General features: G+C 44.6%; 2 protein-coding genes across 2 annotated transcripts; one reads left to right on the top strand and one right to left on the bottom strand.

The window, feature by feature from the left end:
• Window positions 1-813: 813 nt before the first annotated feature.
• On the top strand, window positions 814-8,336 carry RER1 (retention in endoplasmic reticulum sorting receptor 1). The gene is made up of 7 exons (XM_033079672.1): window positions 814-920; window positions 3,991-4,076; window positions 4,603-4,707; window positions 5,549-5,648; window positions 6,159-6,237; window positions 6,337-6,472; window positions 7,240-8,336. Exons 2-7 carry the CDS (start codon window positions 3,996-3,998, stop codon window positions 7,327-7,329), a joined length of 591 nt encoding a protein of 196 aa, XP_032935563.1. The 5' UTR covers window positions 814-920; window positions 3,991-3,995; the 3' UTR covers window positions 7,330-8,336.
• A 1,926-nt stretch (window positions 8,337-10,262) lies between these two features.
• PEX10 (peroxisomal biogenesis factor 10) lies at window positions 10,263-13,131 on the bottom strand. The gene is given in 7 exon segments (XM_033079671.2): window positions 10,263-10,493; window positions 10,777-10,909; window positions 11,179-11,354; window positions 11,969-12,179; window positions 12,181-12,373; window positions 12,787-12,867; window positions 13,023-13,131. Coding segments are annotated over 7 exon segments (975 nt in total). The 3' UTR covers window positions 10,263-10,421.
• Between the last annotated feature and the right edge of the window lie 1,956 nt (window positions 13,132-15,087).

Here is a 15,087-nt window from a genome sequence, read left to right as displayed (position 1 = left end):
GAGATTCAGCCCCAAAACAGATGCTGGAGAGACGCCCAGTGGTGCCCAAAGGCGGTACAGAACTGCTCGGAACAGCCTCGTGGCAGGAATCCAGGGAAAATAAATTATAATCCCTGGGGTGCTGTTCTGTGTTTCTGTTCCACGGGAACAAACGCAGCTCAGCACGAGTGGGGATGTTCGTGTTTTCCGAGTAACGAGTATTCCTCGTCTTCTCCTAGTGATTTTTTATTCCACGTGCTCATGGAATAAAATACACTGAACTCCTTAAAAATTTAAATGCTTCTACAGCTTTGCCCTCATCCCGTGAGGGCTCCCGGCTCCGCTCGGCTCGGCTCGGCTCGGCTCGACTCGGCTCATTTCGGCAAAGCTCGGTTCGGGCTCGGCTGAGTTCGGCAGAGCTCGGTTCGGGCTCGGCTGAGTTCGGCTGGGCTCGGTTCGGGTTCGGCTGAGTTCGGCAGAGCTCGGTTCCGGCTCGGCTGAGTTCGGCTGTGCTCGGCTCGGCCCCGCCCTCGGCTCCGCCTCCCCGCCCGTCGCTCTCCCGCCATTGGCGGCGTGTCCGCGCCCGCCCCAGCAGCCGCTCCCATTGGCTGTCCGAGCGCAGGGGGCGGGGCCTGGCGCCCCCTCGGGGTAGCAGGGCGGGCCTGTCCTGCGCCGGTACCGCCCGATCCCGCCCCTCCTCACAGCCATACACACACACACACCTCCCACCTCTCCGCCGGTACCGCCCGCCCGCTCCCCGTACCCGTCACGGACCGCGCACACCTCCCGCCACCCCGCCCGCTCCGCCGGGAACCAATAGCGGGGCAGCACCGGGGCTGTGCCCCGCCCCTGAGCCCCGGAAGCGGAAGTGCCTCGCTGTGCTGCCGCCATATTGGTCTGTGGAGGGGCGGGAGCGGAAGGCAGGACCGGCCCGGTGGCCTGTGAGTACCGGGACCGACCGCGGCCGGAGCGGGGTGGGAACGGGAGCGAACGCTGCGCCTCCGGGCCGCCGGGCGTGGCGCTGACACCCGCGGGGGGCGGGGGCTTGGAGCGAGCGGCCCCTCCGGGAGCGCGGGGGCTGCTGCGGGCTGGGCGCTCCGGCCGGGGCCTCCCGGGGTTCGTGTCCCCGCTGCCGGCCCCGCCCCGCTCCGCTCCCTCCGTGCCGGGGCGGTTCAGCTCCTCCCCGTTCATGGTACCGAGTGTCCCGCCGTGCCGGGGCCGAGCAGTGCCCGGGCAAGGGGAAATCCCCGCTTGCGGGCACAAGCGAGAAGCGCAGGTGCTGCTCAGCTGCTGTTGCAATGGATAAAATTAAACAGTGCCTTTTTTTAGTGTGACAAACCAATCTGAGCGACCAATGGGCTGTTTCCCCGTGGTTGTCCATTCACTCAGTTCTTAATAAATCACCTTAGTGTGTTGCTCTTCAAAGATATTTCTTCTATGAGATAAGGTGACTTGAATGAGCCATGTGTTTTTGTTAGATACTTGCTTCACTTATATTTAAAATCTAAGAAAAATCTGTATCACGACCAGAGTTGTGCTCCAATTCTGTATTTCTGTGTGATGATGTGAGGTTTAAAGTAAATATTCTTACTGCCGGAGGTTCTGCTTTTCTGAACTCTAACAATCAGAGGTATTTGTAATGAAATTACCATAACAATTGTGGGGAAAAACATAATTGTTCAGGCCGTACCTTCGCTTCGTGGTGTTTTCAGCAGAGAAAACTGCTGTAATACGGTTTCGTTTTAGCAGCAGCCTCAGTTCTGCTGGTAGGAAGTTATTCCCTCGTTGGTTGTGTTAATCTCTGTGGCTGAAGTGCAGGCACAGCTCCTCGTGCTGGGATGTTAGGTTTACAAGAGAGATGGGGAGAGGCTTTTCACAAGGGCCTGGAGTGACAGGACAAGGGGGAGTGGCTTAAAACTGTCAGGGGACAGGCTTAGATGGGATATTGGGAAGAAATTCTGCCCTGGGAGGGTGATGAGACACTGGCACAGGGTGCCCAGAGCAGCTGTGGCTGCCCCTGGATCCCTGGAAGTGTCCAAGGCTGGGTTGGACAGGGCTTGGAGCACCCTGGGACACTGAAAGGGGGTAGAATGGGATGATCTTTAAAGTCCTTTCCAACCCAAATCATTCTATGGTTCCATGTTTATGAAAGAGGAATTGCAACTGTCAAGGTTTAATCATTCCCTTAAACCAAACCCAGTGTTCTCAACTAAACTGCCCTCAGAGCAGTGCTAAGGACTCCCTCTCTTGATAATTGTTCATTACAGGGGTTCTCCAGCAAAGTTTTAATGTGATAGCAAATATTTCCTTAAATTCTAGTCTGTGTCTTGTGATTAAACTGAGCCCCAGAGGGGTTTGTCCTCAGTAGAACTGTTGTATTTATTGGTCTGCTCTGGAAGAACTGTGTGCATGATAAAAAATCATATATAATCACATATAATGTAATATTTTACACCAAGCAAGATGCCTGCTCCAGCATAAAGCCTTCAGTGGCCTCACACATGATTTTCCACTCTCTCTGCACAGGGTAACATTTACAAGATTGTCTTGTAGCCCATATTTGCTGTGAATGTATCTGTAGAATTAATTTTGAGACTATGAGAGTTTTCATTGGTCTCTGATTAATTTTTCTGTGATTCTAATTTAGTTGAATAACTTTTTGTTACAGCTTTATACTTCAGGACATTAAAAAAATACCCCAAAATAAAGCACCAAATAAAGCTGAGAATGCTGAACAATTTCTGCCCTGCAGAGAGTGGAGAGAAGAATAATTACTTCTTTTTGCCTGTAATGGAAAAGTGTGTATATTGTATGACTTTCTACTTGATTCTTTCCTTTTAGCTATAGCTTGAATAAAAGTGGACTCAGCTCTTGAAGCCCCCTAATGAGTCCCCTTAGCTTTTGTAGTGGAAGAGGGATCCTTTTTTTCTACTTTCTAATTATTCCATAGGATGTAGTTTTCAGATATTAGCAGGAAAAAATACACAGCTTTAAGGTTTTGTGCCTCCTTGGATTGTCCTTGATCTTAAATTTTCTGCAGCACTATCACTGTATTGCAGCATCTAAGACAATTTAGTTGTCTTTTTTAAATTTATGAATGTTTCCTACAGATTTGTTATCCTCTGAGGCTCTTGAGTAGGGCTCAATGTACTCCCTGTATCCCAGAGTTACATAGTCCCACCCCCAGATGAGGATTCCAGGAAGTAATGCCAGGGATTGCTCTTGGTGATGTGGCAAAATGTTTCTGCTTAGCATCCACTTTATTTGGTTTTTATCTTGAAGTGAGCTGTAAAACTCACTGATAAAGCTGTAAAGCTCTTCAGTTGGTAGCAGAGGCATGGACTGAAGAATAATCCCCTTGGGTAACTTTTTTATTTGAGTTCAGGCTCTCAGCCCTTTGGTTGTACTGTTTTGCCCTTGTATAAAACTTTTCTGTCACTGCTCAGCTCCTGGTGTTCAAGAGACAGAGAAACTCATTGAATGATTCCAGCGTGGGCAGCATTTTGGGTTTGGTGCTCTGGCAGAGTCTGAAACCACTGGTGTGCAGAGTCCTGAATTTATTTCTTCACTATTTAGTTACTCAGTATTTAAAATCCTAAGCAACTTTTTTAAAAAAAAATCTCCTTACTCTGGTTTTGTTGTTTGATTTGGAGCTGAGGTGGCAGGAGGGAGGTGCTGCAGTTGATGTCTCACTGCTGAGGGGTTGTACCTCAGCAAGGTGACAATGTCCAACTGGGCTCTTCCTGGCTTTCTTTATGGACTTCTTTATTTTCTTCCCCAAAACACACTGGATCCTATCTTGCCTTTGTAAAATACCCTGTTCTTTGCCTTCTTGGGCAAGGAATTTTCATTCATTTTGGCATAAATGTCCTCTTTTTAAGAATTCTTCATTCAGAGTAATTTGTTTCAAACAGGACAAGCCAGAAAAATATTGTGTGTAAATGCTGGTTCAGAGAATGAGCTTAGATTTTGTATTTCAATGTTCCATTGTCCCATGTTTTGTTTCCACAGCCACCATGTCAGAAGGGGACAGCATTGGGGAGTCTGTGCATGGAAAACCTTCTGTGGTCTATAGGTTTTTCTCAAGACTTGGACAGGTTGGTTTTGTGAAGGATTTTTCTGACTCGTTTAGAAGCAGATCTCACTGCAGCTTCTTGAACTCACTGCTTGTTGGCTGGGTTGAAATGCTTCAATCTATACAAAAGATTTCTTTTGAAACCTTTCAAAATAGATAAATATCTATAATAAATGGCTTAGTGGAATATTTAATGGGCACATGTGTGACATTGCACAGTGAAAATATTTACTGTCAGAAATGAGGAGTAAGTTCAGATTTCGTTTCAAATTCATCTTAAGGGAAGCAACTTGCATAAAACCCAGAAAATTTAAATTGCTTTACCATGCCCTAAGCAGTAGGGATTTCTTTTTCCTTTGTAAAAATACAGAAGCTTGTTAGGATAGTTCTATATAATTTATTTGTAGTAAAACAAGTGTTTCATGTTATTCTCTTTCCCAAAATACTCCTCCCAAATGCTTTCTTTTGCCCATACTACTGTCAAATAAGCTTTATCCATTGTGCATCAAGTATTTTCCAGTATTTATTATTTCCTTTGTTTGCTCCAGATCTACCAGTCCTGGTTAGACAAATCCACCCCCTACACCGCAGTGCGATGGATTGTAACGTTGGGGCTGAGCTTTATCTACATGATTAGAGTTTATTTACTGCAGGTAAGAGAACTGCATTTGATGCTGAAGTAGTTCCAGATATTATTGCTGGTCTGATTTTGATGTTTCTGAGGTGTGCTGTTACTTTAGAATCGTGTGTGGCATTGTTCAGCACGTGGCAGAAGGTAAAGTGTGCAGTCTGAGGAGAGAACACATCCTCTGGGTGTGGAATTTGCTGCTGCAGAGACAAAAATGTGTGAATGCCTGAGGATTGCAATTTAAAATCACAAAATCAATCTCCAAAAACTGTTATAATGAAGTTTTTGCTTTTATATTAAAGCTGTGTAACAACATGCTCAAAGCCAGGGGTTCCTTTTGCCATGAAAACCATAAGGAATGGCTTTGTCAGCATTTCTCTCTCTGCAGGCCAGGGGCAGGCTACTCCCCACTAATCAGATGTTCCTGCTCCATGCCAGTCTGCAGTTCAGTTAAGAACCTGGGAGCTGTTATTCCCAAAAACTGAAGAGCACAAAATGCAAAACCTTTACAGGTGACAGTAGTAATGACAGAAACATTTCAGACACTGAAGGCTGCTAAGATGATTTAAAAAAGAATGGTTTTATGCTCTTTTCTACTTTTGAAGTCCACATCTTGAACATAGAGAACCTGGATGTCAGACCATGGTTTCATGTTCAATCTGTCACTACATGAGAGATTTGCTCTCCTGTCATGGACTTGTTCTGATCACTCAAAATTCTTAATATTTTTAACCTTTCAGTTAATATGAGGACATAGAAAAGCTTCTTAAAGAAGCAAAAAACCTGAGTTGTTTAATCTTATTAAAAATCAGTATCAGAAAATCATTTCAGGAGGATTTCACCCTTGTCTGTTCCTCCCTGTGCAGGGTTGGTACATTGTGACATATGCCTTGGGAATCTACCACCTCAACCTCTTCATAGCTTTCCTGTCACCAAAGGTGGACCCCTCTCTAATGGAAGATTCAGGTATGAGGAAAAGTTCCTTTTTACCATCATTTGAAACTTGGTTGAACTTCCAGCTCCTTTTGGCTGACACAGTAAAGATAATGCAATTTTAGCACTACATTGTATTTTTTAGACCTGGAAAAAATCTATGCCATTTAACATCAAGAGCTGCTATAAAATTTGTCCTTTTTTATGGGACTTGAATATATTCCATATTGTACTAGTTTTCTGTGCTTTGAAAGGAAGTTTATGTGACTTAAACTCTCCCCATAGTAACTCAAGTGGCCTCATATTCCCTATTTTCTTTAAAGGAATCTATATTAAGTTTATTTTAAGGAATCTGCGTGAATTTACATTAAACCAGCAACTCCTAACTGGGATCTGTGTTTAACAATGGAAATTGGGTGTGGTTTTGTTTTGTGCTTTTTTTTTTTTAAATTAAGATAGAAAGTAAAAGAAAAACTGGAGTCTGACCAGTGTAAAAAGCTACTGTGAGGATTTGTGGTTTGGTTTCTTTTCTGTCATTTTTAGATGATGGGCCTTCCTTACCTACAAGGCAAAATGAAGAATTTCGGCCTTTCATTAGAAGGCTCCCAGAATTCAAATTCTGGTGAGTGGATCCATCTGCCTGTGTTCTGGTTTTGAAAAATACAAATGTCTGCATGACATTAGTGGGCTTGAAGGATTAATTGTTACTATTATTTTTCAGGCACTCTGCCACTAAAGGAATCCTGGTTGCTATGGCTTGTACATTCTTTGAGGCTTTCAATGTTCCTGTGTTTTGGCCAATCCTTGTGATGTACTTCATTATGCTATTTTGTATCACTATGAAGAGGCAAATCAAGGTAACTTGGCAAGAACAGAGAATTTGTGATGTCAGGATTTACAGCATTGCTCCAAACTGCCCATTCAGGGGAGCTCTTCAGGCCTTAAAAGTGTTTCACACACTTATTTTATTTCAGGAACTTCAATAACTAACATTAATTAATGAGCATTAATTGTTCAGCTGGGGCATGTTTACAGTGTTGAGCAAAACTTTATTATTGTTTTCAAAGGGTTTTGACTTTAGAGGGCAGTGTCAGGGTTTTATGCAGGTTCTCATCCATTTCCTGTGGCTCTTTTGGATGCACCCATCTCTGATGGGTGAAAAGGGAAGTTCTCACAAGGGGATGAGGGAAAGGGAATGACCACAGGCAAGTGATTCAGACCATTTTAACAAATCACCTGTGGTCTGTTAGCATTTTAAAAAATAATTAAAATTTTTCCCCAGACATTCAGAATTTTGGGCAGGTACAGTGATTCAAAGGGGTAAATTAAAGATGAAAGGATAGTAAAGAATTTGTACCTCTGTTCGTTCTCCAATTTCTCATGGTTGCCCAATCAGTAATCTTCACTGTAGTGTACAATTTGTTGGGTAACACAAAATCTGAGATTTATAAAAACTGCTCTCACACTCCCATTTAGATTTAAACTGCTGTAGGATTAGCTATTCCATTACCTTTACTAAGAACTCTTTCTGGAGGACTCCATAATTTACAGTGTGTATTATAAACCATTTTTCTAAATATTACCTAACTTTCTTGCCTCAACATCTGCTATTTTCTCTTTGCAGCACATGATAAAGTACAGATATATACCCTTCACACATGGCAAGAGGAAATACAAAGGGAAAGAGGATGTGGGGAAGACCTTTGCTAGCTAGGAAGAAGCAATCACCCCGTGACCAATTCTACTGCTCACTAAAGGAACGATTTTGAGCCATTGTAACAATGCCTTTTTTCTTCATAAAAGTGATTAACAGAGTGGTGACAAAGCAGTTGAATTTTCATTTTATGAGGATCTTGCTGTTTTTATCTGAAATATCAGTTTCTTGAGGAAACTGGCATTCTAACCAAATTGCATTGAGTTTATTCTCTTTTGTAAGAAGTTGGAGAAGCTTTGGATAATCCCATGGATTTGGGATAACGCATTTCTTTCAAGATCCGTTGCACTGGAGAGGTTAATGGCCTAGAGGTGGATATTTTTACATAGTTCTCCTGCTCAACATCACCCTGAAGTGCTGTGCACATCTGTGGAGGAAAGTGTAAGCTGGCACACGTGATGCTGTTTTCTGCTTCATGGCCGTGTGCTGTTTTCATAGAAAAATGCAGTAGACCTAAATTAGATGCAGAATTTAAGCCAGTTTCCCTAAATGCATGGTATTACTGAGTTATAACCAAACAAGTATAGATAGGAATAAGAAATTACTAAATTATGGGGTTTGCAGTAGGGCAAAAACACTCATTCAGCTTCTAAAGCAACTCGTTTGTGTTGGGTTTTAATGCCAGTTTCATTGTTCCATCTCCCAGCAGATGCTAAAATTGGCTCTTTTGTGATGACTCAGAACTTTGTTCAAACTCTATCACAATTTCCTTTTGAGGACCTGGAATTATAAAAATATATATTTTAATTGTTATTAGTTGGAGTTTCTTTCATGCTTAATGGTTTCTTGAATAATTGAAGTTGACTTCATGCAGCCCCACAGGATGTACCCAAACTGGCCAGAGCAGACAGTGGTGGGGGTTTTAACACAGATTTTCTTTTTTTATGGGGGAAAAAAAAAAGGAGAGATAAATGACCTGCATGTAAACTTTTTCATGTGATACAACTGCAGTTTTATTAAGTGACTTTTTAATTCCAAAATTTATTAAAAGACAGTGTTCCCCTTTACTTGTTTTCTATCTTTATATACATCTCTTGATCTAACACTATTTATGATCCTTTTCAATAATGGCTGCCCTCAATTTACCCTCCTGCAATGCCTTTTTCAACTCCTCAGGGAGCAGAAGGTAGGAAAAGATTAGCTCTTGGAAGATTCTGAATGGAATTCAGCAGCTTCTGCAGACAGCTAATTGGAAAATGTATGTAGGCACCTTTTCCTCTGATCTTGTCAAATGAAGGCTTTGTGGAGCTCTGGAATTCAGTAATCCTGGGAAAATGACAGGTAGTTCTAGCTCACATTGATCTGTGGCTTTTTGTTGGTTTGCAGTGTTTGTTTTATTAGCAGTGTGGAAACCAGGAATGGAAGCACTTGAAATTAGTGAGTCAGCACCCAGAATGGGCATTGTAAAAGTACCAGTCGTGGATGCTCATGGTTTGTTGCCTGAAAATTGGAAAGCTTTGACTTGGAGAAGCTGTTTTCAGACTTGCTGGAGTTTCTCAATGTGGACAAATCAGAAAGATGTGACATTAATACTAAAATTACCAACTGGGATGACTCCTACTAAGCAAGAGTGTTAATGACATTCATTGCAAAACTGACAATTTTACCTAAACTTTATTTTGAGGTTTAGTGAAGGCAAGTTTAGGTTGATGCTTTCCCTTAGGGAAGGCAGATGCCCTGCATCCAGTGGGATTAAATTTTCAAACATATTGTAGGAGCTGTGTGCCAGCAGTGCAGTTCCCCAGCTGCATCTCAGCCTGCCCTGGGCAGGCAAGTCTGGTGGCATTTTGTTAAACTTTGCTCTGTTGTATCACTTAAAAATGTTAAAAAATTAATCATAAAAATTTGGCTGGACAGCTTCAAAGAGACTTCCCAGTCACCAGTTCCTGTTTGTTTACATGTGCAACAAAATGTGTTTGGAAAGGAGCTGAGGCAGTGATTTCTTAGGTAGTCTGATTTTTGATATGGATTATTTTTCTTCCACTGTTGCCTTGACAGTTAAATAGGTGAGGAATGTCTCAAAGTTTTCTGATGTGAGAAAGGTGGCATCACTTTTCTAGTGATGATGAAGTGTTCATAGTTACCAGCAACTATTTTTTATTCCATTTATAGATAGGATGAAAAGAGAAACTAAATTTACTGGGTAATACTTGGTGATTTAATTATTGGCTGGGTAATCAGGCTCTCTGCAGTGCAAATACCCATATTAAAAGTGCTTTTAGTGTAGCACACTCAGCCCTGCCCCTGACTCCACATTCAGTGCCATTTTTGACAGATTTATTGAAACTGTAACCCGTGATGCACAGCTGGATCACCTGGGTTATTTTCCCTACCTGTATTGGAAAATACAAGTAATTGATCTGCATCTTCTATCATGCAAGAATGACAAGGTGTGTTAACAACTAACAATCTTTTTCCCTGTGCTTCAGGGGGGAAGGGCTTTGGATAACACACCTTGTTACATTGCTGTAGCCTCAGTGTCTGGAATATTGCTGAAAAGTCTCCATTGCTCATAGTGATGGAAAAAACTGAGTTTGGAAGCTGAGTGTTAACAGATCAGTGTGCACAATCTGTATTACCTGGGCTTTACATTTGTTGGTTCTGTTAATCTAAGCAGATTTCAGTTTGTCAAATCACAGAATTCTGCTTTATTGCAAAGACACATGGCTTTTATAACCAAAACTTCCACTGCTCTTAAACCCAGGCTTTGTGTACAGCTTCTGTTCTTTACCACTGCATGGACATTATGGTGTTACAGAGAAAGGGAGTCTTAGGATGCTACAGAGGAGTGGAGGACTCATTGTGTACACTGGTATTTTGGGAATGACAAGTTTTCTGTTGTCCAAAATGAAGAAAACTATTAAACTTGTGTTAAGCATGTTTTAGAAACCCATTTTTATTATGGTCAAGAGACAGCAGAAGATCCAGAAGGGTAGAAGCAGAAATAGCTTTATTCTGTCACACAGGAATGTAGTGGCACCTTGCACAGGGAGTTTCCAGTTCTAAAACCTTTTTCTTGGACCAACCCAGGCTGTAGGACCAGGATTAGAGGATGAGCTGGGGCCTTTGTCAGGACACAGAAGAAGTTCCCTTTACATTTGGTAGTGCCGTAGGTAGATCAGTTTCTGAGGATGACACTTCTCTCTGCACAGGGGACATTCTGCCTACAGAAGGAAAGAAATGGACATACTGAATAGTTCTGTTTAAAAATCTGAGTAGAACTGCTTAGCTACTTTTAGAAAATCATTTTTCAGTCCCAACTGTGGTACAAGCTCCCCTGTGCCAGCCCAGTTTGAAGTGCTCACCTTACCAGCCTCATCTATGTAATTGTTACTGTATTTCAACAACTCCATAGGTGCTGCTGAGCTCTGGGTGCCCCACTGAGCCCCAGGGCCTCAGCAGCCAGGCTGGGGGGCAGGTGGCACTGTGGATGTGCTGTGGACTCACCCTGGTGTTGCACCAGGCAGTGATGCACTCCCAGCAGAACAGGTGCCCGCAGGGGGTGGCTGTGCTGTGCCGCCGCTCCTCCAGGCACAGCGTGCAGCGCGACTGGCACCCGGCAGCCGCCTCCTTGCTCGTGCTGCCAATTAACACAGGCACAGAGGGGTTAATTGCACTTACCCTGCTCAGAAATAACACCATCCTGAAGTAAACCCCGTGCTCAAGTGTTAACCCCCTTCTCAAAAACACCAAAACATGAAGTCGAGATGTGCGCAAACCCGCGAGGAATCAGTTTTGCTAATTAATTAAATATTAAATCAAATTGTAACCTAAATTGGGGTGTCACTCCTGTTCTTGACAGCTGTGACATTCCCACCTGTGTCCTAGGAAGTAAGAACCACCTCTTACTGCTGGTGAGCGAGGTTGCGGTGCAGCCTCCACTCGTGCCTCGCTCTCTGCTGCTGTTTGAAGCTGTACACCTGAACTCCAATGGTCAGCAGAAGGTGGAAGAGGGAAATTATTCCAAGGAACTTGTAACTTGATCGGATGCTCTGATCTTCTCCTTGCACTCCTCCAAAATGCAGCTACAGAATTCACAGAAAGAGAGTTTTGTTATCCGTGGTTTTTAAGAAACTTCCTCCTTTCCCATCTGCAATAAAATTTGTGATTCTCATTATGTCCAAAAAACTGACATTTTAGGACTTCTCAACCATCTGTCTCTCAGGACAGGGTGGAGGTAGCTGCTGTCTGCCCATAAAAATTGCAGCTTTAATTGGTTTGGTTTTCTTCTGTATCTCTGAGCAGACAGACACCTCTTTCCCACACTGATGCTAGGAATTGTTGAGACCACATTTCTGGGCCAGTATGGCTGATTTTTTTGGACAGATACAAAATAATCTTCACATGGAGAAGTGCTACCTAATTGTATCACTACAGTATTTCCCATGGATTTATCAAGTCACTCCTCACTTCCAGTGTATTTGTGGCAGACAGACTGAAGTTACACAGGTATTAACTTGGCATTATTACCTGTACTGCAGGGAATCATCACCCTCACATAAAGCAAAACCTTCCCTCTCACCCCTCTACTCTGCCTGTGTAATCAACCACATCCAAATTCCTTCTCCCTTTTACACAAATGCCACCTCAGAAAAGGCCCAAACTCTGCAGTGCCCACACTTCACCCAACACCACTTACATATGAAATCCCTGTGATCCTTTTGGACAGGTGATAGAAGGTGCCCTGGATGTAGAACACTGCCAGGTGGAGGCGGTGCAGCAGGGGGATGGATTGTTTAAGGACATACACAACTTGGGAAGCCGTTTTCTTCTGCTGCTCCGTGAGCTCCCCAACCTGCTTCCGAATCCAGCTGCGAATGAAGGTCCTGCTGGGAAAGCCAGTGCTGGGGGTTCTCTGGGCTCCTGGATTGCTCAGCCTCCATCTGCAGCTCGTGTTCCAGGTGCAGCAGTGCCTTTTCCAGGCAGTAGGGTACCACGGTGTGCAGGGCAATGAACAGGGCTCGACGAAGGAAAGAAGGCACCTTCTTCTTGCTCGGGTCAACCTGAATGATGTTCACATACTCTTCTCCCAGAGTCTGATAACCTGAGCATGCAACAGAAACAGGGTGAGGGGCAACTGCAGGTGGTGAGCACTGGGGACAGGCTATTCAGGCCACAACTGAGGCTTTGGAATTTGGAAATAGCTCATTATTTTTTCTGTTGAATTAAGATAATCATCACGGTGACATACAGTATCTGCAGTTTTAGGCTTAGAGCAGGGATACTTTTCATGGTGTCATTTATTCCTGCCTTTTTAAAACTGGTTTTAGAAGAACATCTATCTGTGCCGACAAAGTGCTTTTGAACCCAACCCCGACAATTTCAGTTTCATATTTAAGCATTTATCCAAACCGAACCAACCCCCACTGCTGTTGGGCAGTCTCAGGTGGCACAGCAGCCCCTGAGCTCTCAGATTTTGGGAGAAATCTAACAAATGCTAAATGACACAGGAGTTACCTGACAGCGTGGTCAGCACGAAATAGGCCACGTCGGAGAGCAGCTCCACCTCCCTCCTCCACTGCAGCCACGGCCGGGCACCTGCAGGACACTGCACTAAACCCGAGCCCTGCCCGGGGAATTCCTCCCGGACTCGCCATCACCCCCTCAGCCCTCAGCCCCCACGCGCGGGGAGGGGCTGGATCCCGGCACACCCGGGAGGGCTCGCGGTGGATCCAACCCCCCGCAGGCATTACCCGCCAGCCCCCTCAGCGCCGTGCCAGCCCCGCTGCGCAGCCCGGCCCGGTACAGCTCGTCCTTCTGCCCGCAGCGCACCAGCCGCGCCGGGCCCGCCGCCGCCGCCATGGCGGGCGGAGGGACACGCGGCCTGAGGCGGCACCGCGGCCCCGGCAGCGGCGGAGCACCCGCGGGCGCGCAGGGATATCCCGTCAGTGAGGGGCGGGAAAGGGGCGGGGCCGCGCCTGAGGGGGCGAAAAGGGCGGGAAAAGGGGCGGGACGAGTGGGGAAGGGGCGGATAGAGAAAGGGAAAAGGTGGGAAAATGGGTGGATACAGTGGGAAAAAGGTGGGAAAAGGGGCCGTGAGGGGCGGGAATGGGAGGGAAGGGAGTGTTAGGGGAGGGAAAAGGGGGGAAAGGCCTGTGAGGGGTGGGAAAAGGGGCGAGGAAAAGCACAGTGAGGGCGTGGAAAAGGGAGGAAAGGGCTGTGAGGGGAGGGAAAAGGGAGGGAAAAGGAATGGGAAGGAGCACCACGGTCATAGCTGAGGTGGTAAAAACAGTAAAAATGGATCTTGGATCGGATTCACAACACAGTTCACAAATCACCGCTCCCAGGCAGGTGCAGCACTCCACAGTCTCGTACAAACGCTCCAGCCCAGCCGCAGCCCGGGATAATCCAGAAGAAAGGTGTATTCTGTGTCCTGCCATCGCTGTTTCAACAGCTGCCAAAGCCTCCTTGCAGCCCTTCAAAGACGAGCTGTTTATGGGTAAACTGAACAAGCTACCCTTTGTTTTCTCTGCATGAGGCAAACAACAAGCACCACCTCCACAGGGCAAAGCTAAAAACACAAACACAAAGCTGTACATCCACATGTCAGTGCATCCATCTCCAAACTCCTGGGACCAGGGGCTGTGGCAGAACTGGGGAATTTTCAGAGCCAGAGTCCTCAAATCAGCCCTGTAAATTTTCTTTTTGCCCCTGGTAGTTGTTTTACCAGGAGCTGAGAGTGCTGATGTTGATCAGCCATCTCTCAGGAGCTACAGAGCCAGCAGAGAAAACCAGAGGCCTTCCTTGTGTTCCACAAAAATATTTATTTCATGAGAAAGGTGGTTGAGGGATCCCCAGAGACAAAGAACAGACAGTCACATTTATAGGTTCAAGAGGATTCAAACTACAGCCCATAAAAGTTTATACAAAGAACAGCATCCAATCTAAGTGAGAAGTTCTAAAGGTGAACTGACCAATTACACAAACTAATTTATAACCAATTATCTTCCAAAGTGTTAGAGATGACCAAATTCTTAAGGAATTTGGCTCAGCCTTGGTATCTAGGATTCGTTATCTATTATAGCAAGTTCCAGGGGAAGATGGCTTTGGAGGAATTGATCATCCACACAGCCCCTCAGTGCCTGCCGTGGGTTCCTTTCTGTGAGCCACTGGGGACAGAGGGGATTTGGAGTCTTGACAGAATTCCTGATCATTTCCTAGTTTTTTTAAGGAATAAACTGGACTCTGTCTGATGATTCTTGTCACAAAACTCGCTGGCCTCTCGATGCAGAGAGACAGCCAGTCCTGCTACCTGCCATGAGGCTATTGCAGCTGTGCTTGACGTTTAAAAATAATAATAATATTTTTGTAAATTAAAAAATCAAACAACCCAAACACCCCACTTCTTAAAAAAAAATCATATTTTAACAAAAGTAGCAGCATCCTGTAAATATTTACAACCTATACATGTGTGCGTGTATATATATATATATTTACACTTTGAGGTGTGGTACATTCATTTTTGCCAAAACACGTTTTGTTGTTTGTTTTGTTTTTGTTTTTTTTCCCTAGCATTTTTATAAATTCAGTTTTGCAGCACACTAAAGTGAAGGGCAGTTAAACAGTTCCACATTTAATTAATTTATTTGACAAAACTACTTGCACTGGAATTAAAGTGGTGTTTTCATGAAGAATTTACAGACTATATAGCAGGAACTCACTGGAAAGTTTTGGGAGAGCAGAGCTTGGTGGGTTTTTTCCTTTTTACTGAGATTCAAAAAAGGCTCCCTGTGGCCAAACATAACCACAAATAAACTG

The sequence above is a fragment of the Catharus ustulatus genome, chromosome 24 (genome assembly GCF_009819885.2).
Source record: "Catharus ustulatus isolate bCatUst1 chromosome 24, bCatUst1.pri.v2, whole genome shotgun sequence".
NCBI classification, from domain to species: Eukaryota; Metazoa; Chordata; class Aves; order Passeriformes; family Turdidae; genus Catharus; species Catharus ustulatus.
Note: the sequence above shows the minus strand (reverse complement) of the source record. Positions and strands in the feature narration are given on the sequence as shown.